The sequence below is a fragment of the Muscardinus avellanarius genome (genome assembly GCF_963383645.1).
Source record: "Muscardinus avellanarius genome assembly, chromosome: 18".
NCBI classification, from domain to species: domain Eukaryota; kingdom Metazoa; phylum Chordata; class Mammalia; order Rodentia; family Gliridae; genus Muscardinus; species Muscardinus avellanarius.
In genome coordinates, this window is record NC_137804.1 from 31029303 (window position 1) to 31053820 (window position 24518).

The 24518-nt window shown below is 43.1% G+C and overlaps 1 protein-coding gene across 1 annotated transcript; it reads left to right on the forward strand.

Moving 5' to 3' along the window:
- Positions 1–508: 508 nt before the first annotated feature.
- On the forward strand, positions 509–12966 carry EAF1 (ELL associated factor 1; the record flags this gene model as incomplete). The annotated part of the gene is made up of 6 exons (XM_080715734.1): positions 509–611; positions 3329–3423; positions 6162–6298; positions 8208–8395; positions 10164–10409; positions 12920–12966. The coding sequence occupies 6 exons, from the start codon at positions 509–511 to the stop codon at positions 12964–12966; spliced, it is 816 nt and encodes a 271-aa protein (XP_080571860.1).
- Positions 12967–24518: the final 11552 nt, after the last annotated feature.

Genomic DNA, 24518 nt, shown 5'->3' on the forward strand with positions numbered 1-24518 from the left:
TCTCCCGCGACAATCGGGATAAGCTAGACCGCCTGGGCCCTTCCTAGCTCGGAAGCTCGTCCTCCACTGGGCTCACCGTCGTCCGTCCCTAGGTTCACTTGCAGGAGTGGGGCAGGGCGCACTCACCTCTCAGCCAAGCCCATCCTTCGGAGGCAGAACTTGAAAGCCGCGGTTGAGAAGCCCTGAGCCAAGACAGGCCAGCACGCAGGACTTCAAGCCGGGATTCTCCCCCGGGTTTCCTCTTGCCATGGCTCCGCCCCCACTACTTCCGCCGGGGCTCCGGAAGTCCCTCCCCGGGGCCGGAAGTCCCTCGGCCTGGCTTCCTCAGAGTCTCCCCCCTCCCCGCCGCAGAGACCTGCTTCCGGCCCACGGCGCGCGCCGGCTTGGCTCTCCGCGCGCTCCGGAGCGGTGTCCCGGGAACACCGTCCTCCCGGACGCCGGCGCCGGAAGCTCGGGCGGCGGCCGCGCCAGGGCAGAGCTGATCCGGGCGCGAGGCCCGTGCGGGGCCATGAACGGAACCGCGAACCCGCTGCTGGACCGCGAGGAACATTGCCTGCGGCTGGGAGAGAGCTTCGAGAAGCGGCCGCGGGCCTCTTTCCACACCATTCGCTGTAAGTCACGCTCCCTTCGCTTCCCTTTGGCCGCTCCAGCCGCCACATGCAGCCTCGCGTCCCCCCTCTCGTCCTTCCGCCCTCCACAGTCCGGGGAACCTCCGACAACGTCAGTTCTTTTCCCACCCCAGATCCTCCACCACCTTTCGCCACTCCCAGCCTTTCTCTCTGCGGTGTGTGGTACTGGGGATCGAACCCGGGGACATTCTATCTCCAAGCTACACTCCCAGCCCTTTTTGGTTTTTATTTTGAAACCGTCTCGCTAGGCTGCTGAGTCTAGCTACTTGCTGAGGCTGTCCTTGAGCCTGCCATCCTCCTGTCTGAGCCTCCCAACTTCTGGGATTACAGGCGTGCGCCCCCACGCCAGGCTCAACTATTCTTTACTCACATATTAATTCCGAGGGTCTTTGGCCCCTTTTTAAAATTTCATTTCCAGACCCCACCCTGAGCCACACTTCCCTCCTCTTTATTGGACTTTAGTCCTCCCTGGAGGCCCCCCTAATTATTCTATTTATTTATTTATTTATTTGGTTCTGGAGATTAAGCCCAGGGCCTTGTGCAAGTAAGTGTTCTAGCCACACTGAGCCACATCACCAGGCAGGCTGTCAACATTTAAAGACGCTTCCCAGTTTCTGTGAGTCTCATCTCTTCCTTCCTAATTCTTTTTCCCCCAATTTCTTTTATCTTCTCCCTGGTTCTGGCCACCCTGACAATGTGCTTTGTCCCCTCTACAGTCAAGGGATCTGGATCATTTTTGCGCCTCACCAGAGCCTTTCTTCCCGGCTTCCGTACCTCATTTGATTTTGTCTTTTGAGATCACCTATAATATCCTTGCTTCTGGACTAGGCCCCTCGTGGGTGAAGAATAAAATTAGAATTTCTGAGCCTGGCATAGGTTAAAGCTTTATTTATGTTTGGGAATAGAAGAGAGCAGATGAGGAATGTTAAAATAGTTATTATGGTAAACTTTTTCTATATGATTATAGACTCCATTGAGAGGGGGCGCTTCTACTTTATGTCCTGGGTAGATTTGGCTGTTAGGAATTGGCTGACTAAGCATCCCTCTGTGATTCACAGGCTTCTAATTTCCTTTAGCGCTAACACTTGTTTTTGTCATAGGAACTCATAGATGTGACTCAATACATAGGAAGAGGGTGTGTTAGATAATGAGGTTCCATCTTTGTGTGGCCTCTTGCCGTGCCATTTCTATGCTTCCAAACTGACAGCAGATCCACCTTTTTCAAAGAGAGGATATTGGAATGTGACAAGACAATCATTTTCTGAGTTTACTAAGTTGATGTATTCTTCCAATGAAGGGCTGTGTGGCATGATAATGAGACAGTTCATGCATGCATCTGGCCCGCAGTTTGAGTTGCAAGTGTGTGTTAATGTGAAGATGGCTGTTAGTGTTGTGCTTTAACTGCAGCTCATAAACACAAGCAGGATAACCTTTGGAGATAGTCCAGTTTTGAACATCTGCAGAAGTATCTTTGTCAAAGCTATGAAACTTGAGTGTGGCAAATTCTTTTTTATGCAGAACAAAATCAGCGTTAGGATGCTCTGGCCTTTCATATTTCATGTAGGGTGTTATAGTCAAGAATATTTTTCATATGCTATGTTGCCTGTGTGTGTGCGTGTGTGTGTGTGTGTGTGTGTGTGTGTGTGTGTGTGTGTAGGGGTTGGAGTGGGGGTGTGTGTTGAGGATTGAACTCAACAGTGTTCTACTTTGGTGCTACAACCCCAGCTCTAATTTTAGATTTGGAAGCAAGTTCTCACTCAGTTGATGAGGGCCCTTGCAAATTGCTGAGGCTGGTCTTGAACCTGTGATCCTCCTGTCTCACCTACCTAAGAACTGAGGTTATAGGCATGGACCACCATATCTGGCTACTCTTAATAAAAACACCCTATTAGGGATTATGAGGCATTAATCTATCTTTTGGGGAAGGGAATATCTTTGCTTTAAAACAATATATAAATTCTGATTGCCCACCCAAATAATCCAAGGGGAGTTGGAGGAAAAGTACCAGATATCTCTGAATTGGTAATTATTAAATATGGATGAAGGTACTTGGAGATTTGTTGTATTATTCCCTCTACTTTTGCATATGTGAAGTTTTCCATAATAAAATAGTTTTTAAAAGAATTTCAAATCATTTTTATGTTCTCTTTATGTGAGTAATAAAATTTTTAATTCTTAGCTGGATGTGGTGGCACATGCCTGTAATTCCAGCAACTTGAGGGCTGAGGCAGGAGGATCACAAGTTTGAGACTACCCTAGGCAACTTAGCGAGACCTTGTCTGGAATTTTAAAAATTAAGAAAGGAGCTGGGCGTGGTGGCGCACGCTTGTAATCCCAGCTCTTGGGAGGCTGAGACAGGAGGATCGCATAGGTTCGAAGCCAGCCTCAGCTACTTAGTGAGGCTCTCAGCAACTTAGTGAGACCCTGTTTCCAAATAAAATAGAAAATAGGTCTGAGAGTGTAGCCCTAAGGGAAAAAGCCCCTTGGGTTCCATCCCCAGCACCACAAAAAAAAAAAAAAAAAAAAAATCAAGAAAGGGCTAGGGATGGTGGAGTACTTGCCTGCTATGTGTAAGACTCCAGGTTCAATCCCCAGTACTGGGGTGGGGGGAGTGGTAAAAAGTTGAATTCTTAAATAGAAATGCCTAGGAATCCATTATTCTAAATAACCTTGTAGGAAATGCTCTTTTCTTCTCTTAGATGATTTTAAACCAGCATCTATAGACACTTCCTGTGAAGGAGAGCTTCAAGTTGGCAAAGGAGATGAAGTCACAATTACATTGCCACATATCCCTGTAAGTTTGTTCCATTGTTGTTGGTTTTAATATAGGATCACAGTAAATCCTTGTATGTTATGTTCTTATGATCTGAAATTTGAATTTACTACTGTAAAAACTTTGCCAATGTAAATAAAAAAAGACTCGGGGCATGGGTGTGATAGAATTTATGCTGCTTGGGGACTTGATTTAAAATGATTGTCATTCACCCCAAGCTTCCTTTCTCCTATGTGCCACTGAGTAGGCAAGGTTTCCATCTGGAAACTCAGTCCCTCTCTTAGACATGCACGGCTTTTCTCCCAAGCAACTCTGTAGAGAAAAGCCCTAAATACCCTGCTGATATATACCCATAATAGCTTATGAGCATGGGGTAGCCAAAAGGCAGGCAGAGGCAGGATTGGCATCTTTATGTCTGGTAAAGGATCAAGTATAGGCTGGTAGTCTCAGGCAGGAACCAGAGGTCTAGAGTATTCAGACAATTTAGGGGTGAAGAACTCAGTTAAAATCTGCATTGAAACGTACAACTGTACTCAGCTACTTGGAGGCTGAGGCAGGAAAACCACAAGTTTGAGGCCAAATAGGGCAATTTATTGAGATCCTGTCTAATAGAGGATTGGAGATATAGCTCAGTAGTAGAGCATTTGCCTTATACACAAGGCCCTGGGTTTAATCCCAGTCTCGCCTATCCCCTACACTAAAAATTAAACAAAAAACAACAAAAACAAACAACAACAAAAAAAAACGACATAGAGCACTCTGTAGAGAAAGGCTTTTGTGAAGCCTTGTTTAGGGCAGCACTCTGCTCATAGAGCCCAAAGGGCCACACAAAGTACTCTTTAGTGAACATGTGGCATTGCATTTCTTAGCTGTCCTGGAACAGAGTAAGTTTTTGATAGCTGCTAATATAATGAAGTCTCTTAAAAAGGAAACCTGGAAACCTTTGTGCTGGGGAAAAATTATTTGCCCATTCAAACTGCCCTTTGATTACTTGTTGCCTGTGGCAGGTTACATCATCTCCCTTTGGGCCTTAGTCACCCAAATGTAAAATGAAGGGTGAGATAAGTGGTCCCTAAGGTCCCTTCACATTCTAAATTTTTACTGTATGAATAGTCAGAGAGCCAAGCAGTTTTTGACTGAAGGCATTAAATCCTACATTTGACAAATAGGAATTGAGTGCTGTGTACTGGTCCATTACTAGTCACAATGAATGTAACCTTAAACAAAACAAGCATATTTCTTGCCTTTGTGGAACATGTGATCTGGAGTTTAACAAATACAGCATCTATTCTGAAAATCAGGGAAAGCTTCCTTAAGGGGATGATCTTTGAGTTTATCAGAAGGTTGAATATTTTCAAAGGAGGGACAAGCGGGGCCTGGTAGCACAGGCTTGTAATCCCAGTACTTTGGAGGCTGAGGCAGGAGGATCACAGGTTTGTGGCCAGTTTCATCTACTTAGTGAGGTTCTCAGCAACTTATTGCGACCCTGTTTAAAAAAACAAATAGGGCTGGGGGTGTAGCTCAGTGGTAGAATGCCCCTGGATTCCATCCCCAGTTCTACAAAAAAAAAGAGGAGGGCCAAGATGTAGCAGGCACTGTGTACCAGGGCTCATGCCTATAATCCCAGCAACTGGGGAGGCAGAGGCAGGAGTAGCGCAAGGAGTTTAAGACCAGCCTGGGCAACTTAGTGAGACCTTCTCTCAAAATAAAAGGGGCTTGGGCCGGGCGTGGTAGCGCACGCTTGTAATCCCCGCGCTTGGGAGGCAGAGACAGGAGGATCGCGCAGGTTCGAAGCTAGTCCCGCGCGCTGGCTTAGGAGACCCTGTTTCCAAATAAAAATGCAAAAATAGGTCTGGGAGTGTAGCCTGGAGGTAGAAGGGCTTCCAGGAACCCCAGTACCACAAAAAAATAAAAAATAAAAAATAAAAAAAAATAAAAGGGGCTTGGGATGTAGCTCAAGGTAGAGCACAATAGAGTTCAACCTTCAGTACCACTAAAAGAAAAAGACAGAGTGGGCAGAAGCTTGTTAAAGCCCTGAGACAAAAAAAGCTTGAGGACCGGAGGAGCTGCCATTCAGAAGTGCCCAGAGCCCAGGGGTTGGTGGTGTAAGGCAGATGGCTGGAAGGAAGATTTGACCGCTTGGTCTGAGAGCAACAGGGGAGCTGTTGAAGGGCATAGGCAGTTGGGTAGTACTTATTGAAGAAAACGACCTGCCCTTGGAGAATGCTCTGTTTTTCTCAGTTTACACTTTACTATTCTTTGTGTCACATTAACTCAGTCCCTTAGAAACATGTAAAATTTTATAATAACCTTTCTTGATTATTTAGAACCAGTCACAGATTTTTGCTGTATTATTTCTCCATTATTTTTGCCTGAAGGAATTAAAACAGAAATCAGGTATTTCTGCTTTTTTTTTCTTTTCTTTTCTCCATACTAGGGATGGAACCCAGGGGCATTTGACCTGTGAGCTACACCCCCTGCCCTGTTTTTTTTTTTTTTTTTTTTAATTATTTTTGAAACAGGGTCTCACTAAGTTGCAGAGGGCCTAAGTAGCTGAGACTGTCTGTGAACCATGATCCTCCCATCTCAGCCTCCTGAATGCTGGGATTACAAGTGTGCGCCACCACACCCGGCTTCTTTCTGTTCTTTCTGAGTACCTCTGATGAAATATTTGATGACGTAGAGTCATTTGTAAAGTTGGTTTTGATATTCAAAACTAGGTGTTTATTTTGATCATCCTAAACTTTTGTGGCAAATAGGGATCCACGCCACCAATGACTGTGTTCAAGGGGAACAAACGACCTTATCAGAAGGACTGTGTGCTTATTATTAATCATGACACTGGTGAATATGTGCTGGAAAAGCTCAGTAGCAACATTCAGGTCAAGAAAACAAGGTATGTGGAAAACCGGATACAGACTTATGTGATGTTTCTGAACCTTTGTATTATCCTGGTTTTATAAAGATGTAAATATCTACTCCTTCATTATTATATTGATAATGTTAACTCCACCTATGTCTTCCCACATTAATCGATAGATGTATCTTTTTGTCACGTGCAATAAATAATGCGGTGGGGATGGTGGTATATACTTGTAATCCCAGTACCTGGGAGGCTGAAACAGGAAGATTGCAGGGGCGTGGCCAGGCTCAGCAATTCTGTGAGGCCCTCTGCAACTAAGTGAGACCCTGTTTCAAAATAAGATAAAATAAAATAGGGCTGGGGGTGAAGCTCAGAGGTAGAATGCTCCTGGGTTCAATCCTTAGTACCACAAAAAAAAAATACTGCATCCAGGTGTGGTGAGACAGGAGAATTACAGGTTTGAGGACAGCCTCAGAAATTAAGTGACATGCTTAGCGACCTAGTGAGAACCAGTTTCTAAAAAAAAGAAAGAAAGGGGATTGGGGTTGTAGTTCAGAGGTGTAGAATGCACCTGGGTTCGATTTCCAGTACAAGAAACGGAGAGAAGGAGAGAAGAAGATTGATTTTAATATCTAAAACATAAAAGTCATGGAGCAAAGTGAGATAGTTTATAATTAATCCAGTTTTATCAACCTTGTGACTATTGACATAGTACTGACTAATGGGTAAAAATTATATTTATACATATACAATTATGAAAGAATAATTGAATAATTTATTAGCATAAGAACATTACTTTTTAAAATAGGGTACACTTGAAGTGACTAATACCAAAATAAAATTGCCTGTATTTTTTAAATAATAAACTTTAATAGTTAATTCAACAAGCATTCTATGTCTCATATGAAGCCACTTAGAGTTTATTTGAAAGTCAAAATTCATTCTAGTTGAGTGCGGTTACACACTCCTGTAATACTGAGTACTTGGGAGGCAGAGACAGGGGAATTGCAGGTTCATGGCCAGCCTCAGCAACTTAAAAGGTCCTCTGAAACTTAGATCCTGTTTTAAAATAAAGAATAAAATAGCCTGAGGGTGTAGGTTGGAGGTAGAATGCCCCTGAGCTCAGCCCTATCCCAGTACTTGGGAGGGTTTGTGGCCAGCCTCAGCAACGTCACAGGCCCTCTGCAACTTAGACCCTGTTTCAAAATAAAATGGGGCTGGGGGTGTAGCTTAGAAGTAGACTGTCCCTGGGTTTAATTCCTAGCACCACACACTAAATAAGTAAAAATAAATAAGATAAAATAAAAACCAAAGCAGATGAGGAGACTGAGGATTACAGAGCTGGTCCCACCTGGGCAGTGTGCTGCGGGCTCCCGCACCATTGTGCTGCTCTGTATTTGTGTCATTGCCCGCGGGACACAGGTGCGGCTCTTCCTCCTTCATCGTCTGGCAGTGGTGCGCTTTGCCTTTCCTGCTCGGTGTGATCTGGGGGTATCAGCATCTGCCTGGAATGCTTGTTAAACAGGTCAGAATCTGCAGACTACAAGGTGATTTGTGCAAAGGCTAAGGTTTAAAAAGCAACTCACCTTATCCATTTGCAAAATAAATGTTAATGAATAGAATTTTCTCAGTTTGAAGTAAATTCTGATATAATGAGCAAACAATAAATCAATGATGGAAAAATTTGTAAGCTGGCTGGTATTTCAAGAGCCAGATTATTCAGAATCTCCTGTATTCATCGTTGTAACTTTAGTGCATATGTCAAATAGATGTATTTTCCAGTAATAAGATTGAGTAGTTCTCATGATAAAATGACAAACAGTATTTTGCATTTGTTTAGAAGGAGCATGGGGTTCTGCAGAGACTTTCAAGTGCTTGGTCACCTGGACCAATTTGGAAACCACTGTTTTGCCCATCTGATGTAGAGTCCATCTCATTTCAGAGCTGAGGGGAGCAGTAAAATCCAGGCCCGCATGGAACAGCAGCCCACTCGTCCACCACAGCCACCACAGCCGCCGCCGCCACCTCCCATGCCATTCAGAGCTCCGACAAAACCTCCAGGTGGACCCAAAACCTCTCCCTTGAAGGATAACCCCTCACCTGAACCTCAGCTGGACGACATCAAAAGAGGTAGAGAACATTTTCTAAAGCTTTGACAGTAACACGGATTAACTCATCCGGGTTCTTACAGACATCACAAAGACGTGGTATGGACGTGGCAGTGTGGACACTAACTGCCATTGACGTTTTTTCCTCAGAGCTTACTGTGTGAGAAACTGCTGAGGGTAGGGTTTCTACCCGCCCCTCACACGAGGAGTCCAGGAGCAGCAACTTGAGCATGGCGGCCTCGGCATGCATTCTTCTCAGGGCTTCCTATTTAAGTGAGCACAGTTGCCATCTAACGCTCCACATGGCACACCTTTAAGCTTCAGAGAAAGAAAGTCGGGTGAACACCAAATGTGCGATGTTTCTGAGCTCTATACTGATACAGTGCCTAGGTTAGAAAGCTGTTTAAAGTACCGTTACCAAGTAAATGTTTTGTGCCGACTCAAAGTGTGTAAACAGGCAAGAGTCCCTGAGGCCAGTGGGAATGCATTTGGCCTAAAGAGACCTTGCCCCCTGGCATAGCAAACCCTAGACAAGCTTTCCTCACCAGAGAGTGGTGGGTTTGGTCCCTTAGACTTCTAGGAGTTATGACGCTGAGTATTATTTTTCATATTTATGTTTTATAGGCAAAATGAAATTTATAATAGTAGAAGAGAGGGGAAAATAGAGAATTTTTCTTGGCAGGTTTGCCTTTTCTACCCTGTAGAAATGCTGCCTTTTAGCCAGGTGTGGAGGTGCACGCCTGTAATCCCAGTACTGGGAGGGCTGAGACAGGAGGATTGCAGGTTCCTGGCCAGCCTCAGGAACTTAGGCCCTCAGCAACTTAGTGAGACTGTTTGAAAATAAAAAATACGACAGGGCTGGGGTGTAGTTCTCAGAAATAGGATGCTCCAGGATTCAATCCCTAGCACCACACATATACACAAAAATGAAATGCTGCCTTTTAGCAAATAAAGTCACTGTGCTGTGCAACTGTTATATTTCCTCCTGCCCCCATGGATTCTAGAATGCTACTGTGGAAACTTCCACTGGAGTTGAATAGGAATTAAACCATGAGTGGTTTGTTGCCAGGTATGCTTATGGAGCCATAGCCATTTAGAGTATTTGGTGTGTTCAGAAAGGAAAATCTGTCATCTTTCTTGATGGATCCTTGATATATTTTGTGATATTGAAATGGTTAGGTAAAACATGTTTTTCCTTTCCTACTTTACATCTGTGGAAAATGAAAACATGACAGATGTGACCTTTGGTCAAATATTTAAGAGTTGAGAAGAGGAATGGTATGCCACCATTTTTCTTCCCTCACCATGTTTTTTTCTCCCAAGTCTTCGTGAGAGCCGGAAAGGGCCTCAAAGCTTGTCTGGTCTTTGTTTTTCTAGAGTGGCTTGGAAAACTCATTTCCACCCGTTTCTCAGTGCTGGTTAGACATAGATCCAAAACAAGCACTCAGACCTTCCAGCTCTAGTCAGATACTTTCCCATCCCTTTAGCGTAGTATTTCTCTTTTGTTTGAGGGTTTATCTCATAATTCAGCCTTTCTAAAAATAGTAGACTTAATTTGGCCTGCTTTTTATTTTGGGTGAATTTTACATTTCCATTTCCTCCCTGGAAAGGTGTTTTATTTCTTGGTTTAGGTAATTTCATTTGTGAGTTTTTAAGGAATTGAGAAGCAGGAGCTTCTTTTAAATTATTCCTTATTGCAGTTGGCTTTGCCAGTTTGCTGTTCACAGAAGCTTTAATGCTCTGCCTCGAGAATGGCTGTTGGGCTGACCGGGTCTACTATTTTGTTCCAGAGCTCAGGGCTGAAGTTGACATTATCGAGCAGATGAGCAGCAGCAGTGGGAGCAGCTCCTCGGACTCTGAGGGCTCCTCAGGAAGTGATGACGACAGCTCCAGCAGTGCTGGCGAGGATCAGGGCCCCGCCTCCCCCCAACAGCCTCCACTCCAGCAGCCCTACAGCAGCAGGCCCGCCATCGCCAATGGGACCAGCCGGCCACAAGGAAGCGGAAGCGGAAGCAACCAGCTCATGAACACTCTCAGTAAGTGTGCACTCCCTCGGGAGGATGCGATAGGGCCCTGATTCATACAGAATCCATAACCCAAGACATTTAGGACCTGAGAGAGAGAGACTTTGGTGTAGGAAGAAGTGTGTTGCCAAATAGTAAAGTAAGCGAGGCACAAAACTAAAAATCGGTTCTTCCTCTTTTTCTTTTGCTGCTGGCACAAACTGGATTTTGTGAATTTTGGAAATGCCAGGCTTAAGGGAGGCTACCCACCACCACACTGCCTCTGCCTCCAAGTCTTTTATAAAAAGAATCATCTATCTCTGTTCTAAAACCTACTAGCTTTTGGCAAGAGAGAAAGAAGAAAGGTTTTTGAAATGTTTGGGTAGCTTTTTTTTCTTTTTTCCCAGTGCTAGGATTGAACCCAGAATCTCTTGCATGCTAGGCAAGCACTGTACCACTGAGATACATCCCCAGCCGTTTTTATTTTGAGACAAAGTCTTACCAAGTTGCTCATACTGGCCTTGAACTTGGAATTCTGTCTCAGCCTTCCAAGTAGCTGGGATTACATGTGTGTGCTACTATACCCAGCTTGGGTGGCTTTTAATGCAGTTGAAACTATGAGGAAAACAAGACCAAAAATGTCTTAGTTTTAGAGATGGGGAGAGAGCAAGTTATGCCTTTCTCTCTCTGGAGTTCTGATGGATGGTCTCTCCTCTGTTATACCTTCCTTTGAGGAAGTCTGAGAGGTCTGGCAGCTATGGTGGGGAAGCTAATCTAGTTAACCTTACTGCTGTGGACCAGGCAAAGGTACTCCACCTCAGCACTGGGGACGTTTGGAGCTGGGTAAATTTTGTTGTGGGGGTGTTCTATGCATTGAAGGATGTGTATGTGCATCCCTGACCACTAGTTGCCAGTACCAGGCCTCCCTCCCCTGTATCAACCCAAAATACCTCAGCGTTTTGCCGCATATGCTCTGCCTTCAGCATAAGTTAAAGTATATGAAGAAAATCTGGCCTCACACAGGTTGGGAGTTAGAATAGGAAGGCATCAAGGCCAGATTCCCATGAGAGGGCTCTAGAACCCCAAGTCCTCAGAATAGATTTTGAGAACTGGCCTAGAGATTAGGCAAGTTCACTTTTTTTTTTTTTTTAATTCAAGTGGAATTGGCTGGGGTTCTATACATTCCTATTAACATGGAATGCTGAATTACTCCTAAATTCTAAATTCTGTATGCCAAGTAAGAATCTAAGGTTTTGTAAAGCTCAGTAGTTCAGATTTGAGGTATAAAATACTCTGAATGTCCCAGACAGAGATGTACCAAAGGAGACATTAGATTGGCATTGTACTGGTGTAAACAGCATTCAGCTTTCATATTGAGAAGCCTCACTTGCTATTTTCTTAGTTTTTTTTTTTTTTTTTTTTTTTAGAACTGGGGATTAAAACCAGGGGCATTTGACCTCTGAGCTACACCTCAAGTTCTATTTTTTTATTCTTCATTTTGAAATAGAGTCTTACTAACTTGTGATCACTAAGTAGCTGAGGCTGGCCATGAACCGGTCCTCCTGTTTCAGCCTCTCCAAGTACTGGGATTACAAGCATGCGCCACCACACCCGGCTTTTTTCTTAGCTTTTGTAAAGTAACTTAATGTGAACAGTTCTACTAAATGAGTTTCAGTTATTTATATTTTCATTAACACATTTAAAAACTATCTGGCAGGACCAGGTATGGTGGCACATGCCTATAATCCCAGTACTTCAGAGGCTGAAACAGGAGGATTGTAGGTTCAAAGCCAGCCTCATAACTTAGCAGTTACCAGCAACCTAGGGAGACCTTGTTTTCAAGTAAGTAAAATTAGGCTGGGGGTATAACTCAGAGGTAGAATGCCTCTAAGCTCAGTCCCCTCATCCCCCCCCCCCCCCGACACACACATGCTGTCTGGCAGCTGGGCGTGGTGATGTACACCTGTAATCTCAGTACTTGGGAGGCTGAGACAGGAGGATTACAGGTTCAAGACCAGCCTCAGCAACTTAGTGAGATCAGAGACATTGCTCTGGGTTCAACCTCTAGTACCCCCCCCCCAAAAAAAAAAAATAAAGGACAAAGGCTATTTGGCCTGATCCTCTTGCTCTGTCCTAATAAGCAGTACTGCTCTGCTTTGCAGATACCAAAAATAGCATTTCTTTAAAAATGTTGACTCTACTAGTTTTTTTCCATGAGCCAAATTGATTTTCTTCCCTAATTAACCCAGTAAATTTTAAGTTTCAAATTTTATGAATACTGCAACCATATTGACACAGATACATTCAAATAGGTTGGAGAGCATACACTAGAGCTCATATATACTAACTTATTATTATGTAATGATTATGTACCCTATTTACTTTTTTATATGTGTTCCCCATATGGGGTGATGGGACAAAATAGGTTAAGTTGAATTAGCAAGGTTTGACTACAGTGTGGTAGCTGAGGCAGTCAACCAAAGAACCATGAAGAAATTAGTCTTAAATTCCGTACTTTTGGTTTGATTGTTTTCTTTTTATAGGAAATGACTTGCAGTTGAGTGAGTCTGGTAGTGATAGTGATGACTAACGCTGGATCTTTCGAAATCGACTTTCTGGTGCACAAACATGCTACAAGACCGGGCTGCTTCCACATGGAGTCCACCGTCAGGAGGAGGGTGTTATGGATCAGCACCTGGAGTAGCAGTTTGAGGCTCTGGAGCGCTCAGATACTCATCTTTAACTTAGTGGTGATGGATGATTTTCTCATGTAATTTTTGAACAATCTCTTATTTCAAAGTTTAAGTAGATCTGTAGAAGAACTAACAATTATATTTCTATTTGGTTAATATTGTTAATGAAAAACACAAATGTGCCCTGGACTAGATTACTCAAAAGGCCATGTCTTCACCAGGCCAGTGATTTGATTTCAAACCTCAGCAGCCATGTTTGGTCTGCATCAGTGAGATGAAGCAGTCTTTGAAGGGTAAAGAGGAAGAGGTAAACCTCAAACTGCACCATAGAAATATGTTAAAACCACTTTCAGCTATTGACACAAAGTGGTAAGGAAGTTTTGTCAGATTCAGCTTGATAAGCCTGTGTAGAAATGGACTTCAGTGGAGCCCGCGAGTCCTCCAGTGTCAGCTGTGCAGGACTCTGGAGACCTGCTAGCTCAAGGCCTCATTTATACACTAGGACAGGGAAGCACAGCTGGTTGCTGGCCAGAGTCCCGTCCCGCCCAGGGTCTTCTCACTGCGCCTTCCCATGAATCTCTGCTAGAGTCAAGAGGTTCTAACACATGGAACTTTTAGGTAAATATTGGCACTTTTATTGGAATCCGAAAGACAAAAGCATTGGGTATTTGTAGCTTGGATTCAGTTCTGGATGGTCCCTAAATGCACGAGCCTGAATGAATGAGCAGCCGCCACTGTGCTTATGTGTGTGACTCAGTCAAATTTAGGCTTTTAGTTCCATGTGGATCCATCCTAAGTGACCTTCATTCAGTGGATTTTCACAGAGGAACGAGTGGAAGAGAGGTGTGGTAAAGAAACCTCTGAACAAGTGAACCAGCCGTAAGTTTCCAGAAACCAGAATCTAGATAGGAGTTCTGCAATATGGAGGGAGCACATTCTTTGACCAGGTTTTTCTGTTTATGCTTTTATATCACTACTGATTTGAATTTTTGATAGAAAACCAGAAGAAAGTCACAAGATTGCCTTCCCAGTGTGCAGTTTCCAAATGGATGCGTTGTTGCTGGAATCTGGTTACTAGTAAGTGTTCATTTGGAGCAACCCATGTCTGTAGTCTTTTGTCTGGCTCAGTGAACATCAAGATGTTAATGATGATTGTCCTCCCATCGCTTAGATGGCCTCCACCTCTTGGCCAGCAGAGGCACATCGTCTGGACCTAGAGGAAAGGGATGGTCCCTGGCGGGTGCTTTGGTTAGAGTGCCCCTTGCAGGTCAACTGTTTGAACCGCAGGGTAACTCCAGTGAGCCAGAGATGGGACAAGGAGCCCTTGCCTAGCCGCACACCTGCACCATTCTGTCCAAGTTAGGTGGTAGGTGTGTGCTGGTGACTTGTGGTGTGGCCTCAGCCCTTCAGGAGGGCTCGGTAGATTTGGTGGCAGGTAGAAATTTATAGTTTATAGTGAGCTGATAACTGCTTTATATTTACTTGGTCTTGGTAATGAAAGCTCAGGGAAGTTAAAGGTCATGAGTGGGAGACTTGAATTGTTACTGGATATGGGAATTGCTTCACTGTGCCTAACTTGCTCAAACTGGGGCAGGTCCCAGAAACTTGAACTAAAAATATCTATTTAAGCTCTCCCCCCCCCCACCATGCCCCTTCTCTAAAAGCTTTGATTTATGTAGACAGAACTGTAGTTTTTGGCATATTTGGTCAAGAAATTTGTGTTAGGAAACACTTGCATGTGGTACTGAGCGTGGTAAGTGAAGCTTTCTGAGCTTCATGCTCTCTGTCATCGTTCCCACCCAGCACTGCACAATTATTCTGGACACTACTCCAGTTTTTGTTCTCTGCACAAAGCTTCCAGTGGTTTTATCCAGCTGTCCCCACCACCTTTACCCACCAGAGTAAAGAATCTTTCCCTTTTGGAAATGCTTCTCACAGGTATCCTGTTAGCCAGGACTTTTTGCTTCCTGTCTCTGTGCCTTGTCCCTGTGCTACTCCTCTCCCCCATTACAAACCCCACTTCTGAGGTTTTGTAGGCACCATCTTCATGGACTCTCCCTCTGTCTCACCTCACGTGGAGTGCCCTGGTTATGCAAACTGACTCTTGCTAGAACCCTGGTCAGCGTGAGCTCCTTAAAAGCAGGGACTTCCATCCCATTCAGGTCCTTACAGCCTGGGGAGGGAGGAGGCAGAGAAAACTAACCAGCAAAGTACAGAGGACAAACTTGGAGAAACATTCCAGGTGCGTGGACATAGCTGACAACATCCATACTGAAGTCTTAACTGAATTGTTAGATTGCCTTTTCTTTATACAGTGTCTTCTGTGCTGTGAGTAATTTAGGCGGAGTGAAGACTTAAGTCTGAAGTGTCTGATGAGCCATGGGAAGCCTTAGTAAAATTATGATTTGGGGAAATATAATTCAAATAAACTAGATATTTCTAATAATGCCACTCATTTATTTCTGTAGGTGAATCGTTTTTCTATGTGGTGTGCTTCAATGATAGGAAAACTTGAAAATTCCATAGTTCTTATTGAGGCTGGTTCAGCAGAATGGGGTGTGTGTGTGTGGGGGGGATGTGTATGAATGATGTATTTATTACATTTTGAAAAATAATTTTTGTCTGTTAAATGGATATATATTAGTTACAGCCAAACTTGATATTTTCATTTGGCAAGGAACATAGGATTTCTGACACTCAGGCCTTAACCAGTAGGTTGGATGACAAGACCAATTGAAGTGTTACATGTTTTTGTTGCTTCTGTTATTTCTGTTTGGGGTTTATTGTGTTATTCTTTCATGATTTTTAAAATCTTGTGCCTAAAAGTTTATTTTTGCTTAATTATGAAGTAGACATGCATGTTTACATTTATGTGAAATATTTGCTATATAGATTTGTCATTCTGTTAAAAGATCATTATATTTAAATAAAAAATGAAGGTCAGCAATATACTTTAATGTCTTGGTGGTTTTTATTCATAGAAATCAGCAAACAGTATAGGGTTCTTTTGAGAATACTTTGTGCCGAAGCCTAATTAGTTAATTAAATTGATTCTTTTCTATTTGGTGTTTATGAAGTACACTTCAGTTTTAAAAAGGTTTGAAATTTGGGAGTGAGGGCAAGATGGTGGCTGAGTAAGCTCTTGCAGCTATCTCTCCCCATGGACATACCAAGTTGAATAGCTATTCCCATCCCAAACTATCAGCACAAGATCTAAGGAAATCAGGTGAGAGACCATAGTGCCTGCTTTTAGTGTAACAAAGCAAACTATTGAAGGAGCAGGAAGGAAAGAGTTGTCGAGTCTTCCCTGTCCAACTCTAAGCTGCCCAGCACAGACAGAGCTATTCTGCTTGGGCTGGGAGAAAGAATTAAATCTAGGCCTTAGACTCAAAGTTCAGCACCAGGCCCACCATGGTGAAATAGTGCTGGGCAAAGCCCCAAGACTCTTCCTTCCAGGCCAATCCCTGTGGACTGAACTGGGGGAACTGTGGCAGGCCAGATGTTGACAGACTCTGCCACCTTCCTCCAACTTGGGCAGCAGGGCCAGGAGCTGGACCCTGCCTGCTAGGGAGCAGGTTGTGAAAGGTAGCACAGGGCTTAGTCTGAACCCACAGCCTCTAGCCTAACTTTAGGATCAGGCAGAGACCTGTGGACCTGCACAATAGACACAAGTTTTGGGCACACCGTGGAGAGAGCCTAAACACACTTGTCTTCTTGGGACTGCATGTCTCTGTGGCTATGAGAGTCAGGTGCAACCCACCTTAATACCAGCCATGGTGGCCAAGTGACTATTTCCACCACCTATTCCTGAATTTCAGGCAGCGCAGCTATTGCCAGTGCTCACAGATGGGGCTCTAGAACTGCCTGGGCGCCAGACAGAGACCTGCATGTACCACAGTGTTTTGGCCTGCATCACCATTGGCTGTGGTGTAGGTCTCCGTGTACCTTTTATACTCTGCAGGTCCTTGTAGCTGTGAGACTCAAGTCCAACCTGACAGCATCAGCACAGGTGGCCAAGGGTCTGCCTTCACCAACACTACCCCAACCTTGGGCAGATTAGAATCTGACAAAGGGCAAGACCCCATTCACTGGGAGTAGGGCAGGGTAGTAAGCATAGATGTTGCCCTGGAACTTAGTGCTGGGCTGGTTAAATCTAATACTGGGAAGATCCTAGTGTCCCATACCCAAACCTGCTTGAGGATAGAGCCCCTGGAACAATGCTGGGGAACCTTCTCCACTGTTGGATCCCTTCCAGCTAGTGCTGCCTGCAGCTGCTTGCAGCAGTCGGGCCCTGAGTCCACCATGGCAATAGGCAGACCGTAGTGTTGTGGGCTTTGGGCATACTTCAGTGTTGTGCTGGTCTTGGTAGGTTGTGGGCTTAGAGTGTCACGGGTTGGTGGGTTTGGTCCCCATAAACGTTACATTAGAGCCTGGGAGTGATCCATCAAAATTCTGCCAGGAGAATCCTGCAGCTTCTAACCATAGACTGGTAACTGGACAAGGCATCTGGGGCCTATCCTGGCCTCAGGGAGAAGCTTGTGGTGGAAAGACTATCTCTAAGTACTTTCCTGTTTCTTTCTGAACGATGCACACCCAGACAACCATGTACTAAAACACCAAGTGGACTCCAGGCAAATCTGGATGTGGGTGCCATCTAGTGCTGAAATAGTGGAAGTGACTACAGGCTCAGAGACTAGTAAGCAGCCTGCTTAAAGTATATGAAAGAGGTACAAAGCCAGATTCGGAAGATGGGAACAAATACCTGATCTGTTAAAGCACAGACAACGTTGCATACCAACAAGCATCAAGAGCTTTCAGGAAACATGACATCACTTAGCACTCAAACTAAGGTGCGAGCCAGGCATGGTGGCGCACACTTGTAATCCCAATACCTGGGAGGCTGAGACGGGAGGATCGCAGTTCACAGCTAGCCTCAGCTACTTACTGAGGCCCTCTACAACAACTTAGTGACACCCTGTTTCAAAATAAAGAATAAAAAAAAATAGGGCTAGGAATGTAGCTCAGAGGTAGAGCGTCCCTCAGTCCAATCTCCAGTACCCAAACAAAACAACAACAAAACTAAGGTGCCAGAAACTGAGCAGTGAGAAGTATGGGACACTGCAGAGAATTTCAAACAGCTGTTTTAAGGAACCTGCTTGAGCTTGAAGAAAACAAATATTTCAATACTTTTAACAGAAACCTAAAGAGATGGAAGCAATTATAAAAAGTAAAAAAAAAAAAAAATTTTCTGGTACTGGGGTTCCTGGAAGCCTTTCTACCTCCAGGCTACACTCCCAAACCTGTTTTTTATACTTTTATTTGGAAACAGGGTCTCTTAAGCCAGTGAGGCTGGCTTCAAAACCGTGATCCTCCTGTCTCTGCCTCCCAAGCCCAGGGATTACAAGCGTGCGCCACCACGCCCGGCAAAAGTCAAATTCTTGAGCTGAAAAATATGCTCAATGAAGCTGGGCATGGTGCTGCACTCATGTAATCCCAGTATTTGGGAGGCTGAGACAGCCTCAGCTACTTAGGCTCTTTGCAACTCAGTGAGACCCTGTTTCCAAATAAAGGATAAAAAATAGGGCTGGGGATGTAGCTCTGAGATAGATTGTCCCTGGGTTCCATCCCCAGTACCACACACACACACACACACACACACACACACACACACACATATATATTCAATGAAATTAAAAATAGAAGGCATCGCAGGGTGTGGTGGCGCACACTTTTAATCCCCGGCTTGGGAGGCGGAGACAGGAGGATCGCGCAGGTTCGAAGCCAGCCACGCTTGTTTAAGCCAGACTCCCAATAAAAATAGAAGGCATCAATAGCAGTATAGATCAAACAGAAGAATTAGCTCAAAAACAAAACTATTTAAAAACACAGTTGGAGCCGGGCGTGGTGGCACATGCTTATAATCCCCATGCTTGGGAGGCGGAGACAGGAGGATCGTGCAGGTTTGAAGCCAGATGCACTGGTTTAAGAGACCCTGTTTCCAAAGAAAAAGGTATAAAAATAGGTCTGGGAGTATAGCCTGGAGGTAGAAGGGTTTCCAGGAACCGCAGTACCACAAACAACAACAACAAAACAAAAAACCTACCAACAAACAAAACAACAACAACAACAACAAAAACACAGTTGGAGAAGATTTTTTAAAAAGAAGAAAGTTTACAGGGTCTTTAGAAGAGTATTAAAAGACAAAATATTTGGGTTATTGCAGTTCACAAAAAAGCTTCAGAATGTCAAAGGGGTAGAAAGTTTATTCAAAGAAATAATAACAGCAACCTCCCCAAACCTAGAGAAGGGTATGAATATCTAGGTACAGGAAGATCATCAGTCAAATTTCACTCAACCATTTCAACCCAGAGATAACTTACAATAAAGCTGTCACAGGTCCATGATAAAAGGAAAATTCTCAAGAAAAGAAACAACATGTTGAGGGGTTCCCTAATTCACCTGACAGCTGATTCCTCAGCAGAAAACATACAGGCCATCAGATTTTCACATTACTGAGAGCGGGGCGGAGGGAGGAGAACCTGTCAACTGGAAATATTGTACCCAGCGAAACTATCCTTTAGAAATGGAGGTATAGCCGGGCGTGGTGGCGCACGCTTGTAATCCCCGTGCTTGGGAGGCAGAGACAGGAGGATCACGCAGGTTCGAAGCCAGCCGCGCGAGCTGGCTTAGGAGACCCTGTTTTCAAATAAAAAATGTAAAAATAGGTCTGGGAGTGCAGCCTGGAGGTAGAAGGGCTTCCAGGAACCCCAGTACCACCAAAAAAATAAAAAAAAAAGAAAAAAAGGAAAAAAAGAAATAAAAGAAAAAAAGATAAAAAAGAAATGGAGGTATAAACACTTTCTCAGACAAAAACTGAGAGAATCTGTCTCTATCAGACCTGTTATACAGAAAAGCTAAAGGCAGTTCTTCAAACTAAAAGAGATGTTAATGAGAGCCAGGTGTGGTGGCGCATGTTTGTAATCCCAGCATTTGGGAGGCTGAGACAGGAGGGTTGAGGTTTGCGGACAGTCTCAGTCACTACTTAGTGAAGCCTTTTGCAACTCGAGACCCTGTTTCAAAATAAAGAATAAAAAAAATAGGGCTAGGGGTGTAGCTCGTAGGTAGAAAGCCTCTGGGTTCCATCCCCAGTACCAAAAAAAAAAAAAAAAAAGAAAAAGAAAAATGTATAAGAAGGCATGAAATTTACTGGCAAGAGTAATTATATAAACAAATTTAGAATGCTCTAATATTGTAAACATGATGTGTAAACCATATATTTTATTTATTATGTAGACTAAAACAAAAATAATAACTGCATTAATATGCTAAGCAATAATCACCATGAGAAGATATAAAATGGTAAATCAAAAATTGAAAATGCATCTGGGTGTGGTGGCACACGCTTGTAATCCCAGTATTTGGCAGGCTGAAACAGGAGGTTTGCAGGTTCATGGCCAACCTCAACAGCTTAGTAAGGCCCTCTGCAGCTTAGTGAAACCCTGCTTCAAAATAAAAATAAAATAGGGCTGGGGGAACTGGGCATGGTGGCACACGCTTGTGGTCCTAGCATTTGGGAGGCTGAGACAGGATTGTGGTTCATGGACAGCCTCAACTACTTAGGCCCTTTGCAACTCAGTGAGACCTATTTCAAAACAAAGAATTGGGCTGAGGATGTAGTTCAGAGGTAGAGTGCCCCTGGGTTCCATCCCCAGTAATGCAAAAAAAAAAAAAAAAAAAAAAAAAAAAAAGACTGGGGAGTAGCTTAGAAGTAGAATGTCTGTGTTCAATCCCCAGTACCCTCTACAAAATCAAAACACAAGGAGGAATAAAACACAACCCAAGAGTGGCTTGTTTCTGTTTTTGTTTTGTGGTATTGGGAATTGAACCCAGGACCACATACCCACTCAGAGGGGCATTCTACCTCTAAGCCACACACCCAGTTCTATTTCTTATTCTTTATTTTGAAACAGGGTCTCACTAAGTTGTGGAGGACCTCACTAAGTAGCTGAGGACTGGCTGTGAACCTATGATTCTTCTGTCTCAGCCTCCCTATTACTGGGATTACAAGCGTGCGCCATCAAGCCCAGTTTGCAGAGTGTTTTTATAGACATGTTTTCTCTTGTTCTTTTGTTCATTTCTGTTTCTACCTTTTGATCATGTTAACTTGCTATCATGTCAAAATAGTTTGTTCTAATCAAAAGATGCTTATTAGTTTGCACAAACCAAAAATAATAGAAATCAAATTGTTAAGGAAGTCAGGCAGAACTTGGGAGGCTGAGACAGGAGGAATGCAGATATGAGGCAACTTAGTTGGAGACACTCCACAATGTTATGAGACCGTTTCAAAATAAAAAATGATGAGGGATGAGGATGTAGCTTGGAGGTAGAACACCCAAAGTTCAATCCCCAGGACCAAAAAAAAAAAAAAAAAAGTTAAAGAAGTTGTCACTGTTTGCAGATGACATGAGCTTATATACAGATGACCCCCAAAACTCCACCAAAAACTATTAGAACTAATAAATGGACTCAAGAAAGTTACAGAATATAAAAATAACATACAATAATATACACAGTAGCTTTTCTATATAACAATAGTAAATTATCTGAAATAGAAACTAAGAAAGTAATCCCACTTAAAATAACTACAAAAAGATACCCAGGAATTAATTTAACCAAATATGTAAAAGATCTCAATGATGAAAATTATAAAATATTGATGAAACTAAATAAGACACAGAAAAAAATGAAAGGACATTTGCATTCATGGGCTAAAAGAATATTGTTAAATGTCTGTGCTACTCAAAGTGATTTATAGAGTCAATGCAATTTCTATCAAAACACCAATGGCATTCTTCATAGAACTAGAAAAATATTTAATTTACATGGAACCACAAAAATTATTCAAAGCCATTTTGAGCAAAATGAATAAAGTGGGAAGCATTATGCACCCTGGCTTCAAAACATACTAATTAAAACACATGGTATTGGCATGAAAACAGACATAAAGACCAAAGGAACAGAATAAAAAGTCTGGTAGAAAACTCACATATCTACAGCCATCTGATTTTCGACAAAGGAGCTAAAAGCACACATTGGAGAAAACACAATCTTTTCAATAAATTGTATTAGGAAAATGGATGCCCACATTCAGAACAGTGAAATAGACCCCATATCTCTCATCAGTTACGAAGATCACTCAAAATGTATTTAAGTCTTAAATATAAGACATGAAACTACCAGAAGAAAATATAAGGAAATGTTTCTGGACATTGCCATGGGCAAGAATTTTTTGGACAAGACCCTCAAAGCACAGGAAAACAAAAGCAAAAATAGACAAATTGAATTACATAAAACTAAAAAACAACCTATTCAGAAAAGAAAACACTCAACAGGGCAGAGACAACCTAAGGAATGGGAGAAAATCTTTGTGATACGTACATCTGACAAGGGGGTAGGTAACATCAGAACATATAAGCAACTCCAAAAAGTATTAAAAATCAAATAACACAACCAAAACTGTGAAACAGATATAGATATTTCTCAAAAGTAAACATATAAATGACCAACAGGTACATGAAAAATACTCAACATCACTAATTTTCAGAGAAACAAAAAAAAAAAAAAAACACAAGGAGAAGCTGAGTGTGGTGATACGTGTCTATAATCCCAGTGCTTGGGAAGCTGAGATATAAGGATCTCAGGTTCCAGGACAGCCTCGTCAACTTAGGGATACCCTATTTCAAAACAAAACAAAATAAAATAAACAACAAACATGAAAAAGGGTGGCATTGTAGCTCAGAGGTAGAATGTTCAATCCCCAAACACACACACACACACACACACACACACACACACACACACACACGAGATACCACCTCATCCCAGTAAGAATGGCTAATAGCAAAAAGACTAAAGATAACAAGTGTGGGTGAGGGTGGGAGAGAAGTGAACTCTTGCACACTGTTGATGGGGATGTAAAACAGCCATTGTAGAACATAATACAAAGCTTCCCAGAAAAATTCTACTCCTGGATACATCCATAGGAAATGAAATCAATATGTCAAAAAGACACCTGCACGCGCGTGTTCACTGCAGCATTATTTGCAAAGACAAGAAAAATAACCTAAGTGCCCATCAGCTGACAAATGGATAGAGAAAATGTGGTGCATTGACAGAATGGAATATTATTTGGCCATAAGATTAAGGAAATACTATTTGAGATAAGAATGGAACTGAAGATCACTAAGTATAATAACTCAGGCACTGAAAGATCTCACTCATATGTTGGAATCTAAAAACGCTGATCTGATGGAAGTTGAGTGTAGGTGGTGTTTAGGAAAGTCGGCACAGGGGGAGGCATGGGGAAAGGTCGATCAGGGAGAACTAAGACACAGTTAGGAGCAAGAAACTCCAGGGTACTACTACACAGTAGTGATTATAGATAACAAATATGTCCTGTACATTAAAAACAACAACTAGAAGAGCTGGGTATGGTGGTAAATGCCTGTGATCCCAGTACTTGGAAGTCTAAAACAGGAGGATGGCAGTTTTGAGGACAGCCTCAGCAATGTAGTGAAATTCTCAGCAACCTAGGGAGATTCTGCTAAAAAAAAAAAAAGGCATAAAAAGGGCTTGGGGTGTTGCTCAAAGGTGTAATGCCCCTTAGGCACAACCTCTAGTACCAAAACACAAACCAAAACACTAGAAGAAAGGATTTCGAAAGTATTCACCTAGAGAAATGATTTGAGGAGATAAGTATGTTTAACTTGATTTAAACATTACTTAATGTACACATGTTGAGCATTACCTCATTAATATGTACAGTGTGTTCCAGTTAAAATAAAACAATTAAAATCAGACAAAAGTATGAAGCAACAAGCTAAAAGTTTGAAGTTTAAAAGTGAAGGATGAGCTGGGTGTGGTGGCGCACGCTTGAGACTGGAGGATCGCGGTTCGTGGAAAGCCTCAGCTATTTAGTGAGGCCCTTCACAACTTAGTGAGACCCTGTTTCAAAGTAAAGAATAAAAAAATAGGGCAGGGGGTATAGCTCAGAGGTTGAATGCCCCTGGGTTTCATCCCCAGACCCGCAAAAAAAAAAAAAAAAAAAAAGTGAAGGATGGCTGGGTGTGGTGGTACAATTCTGTAATGGCGGTACTTGGAAAGCTGAGACAGGAGGATCTCAGGTTAAATGTCAGCCTCAGCAATTCATTGAGCCTCTCAACAACTTAGAGAGACCCTGTAGCAAAATAAACATAAAAAGTAGGGTGTAGCCGGGCGTGGTGGCGCACGCTTGTAATCCCCGCACTTGGGAGGCAGAGACAGGAGGATCGCGCAGGTTCAAAGCCAGCCTCGCTGGCTTAAGAGACTGTTTCCAAATAAAAAAAATATAAAATGGGTCTGGGAGTGTAGCCCGGAGGTAGAAGGGCTTCCAGGAACCCCAGTACCACAC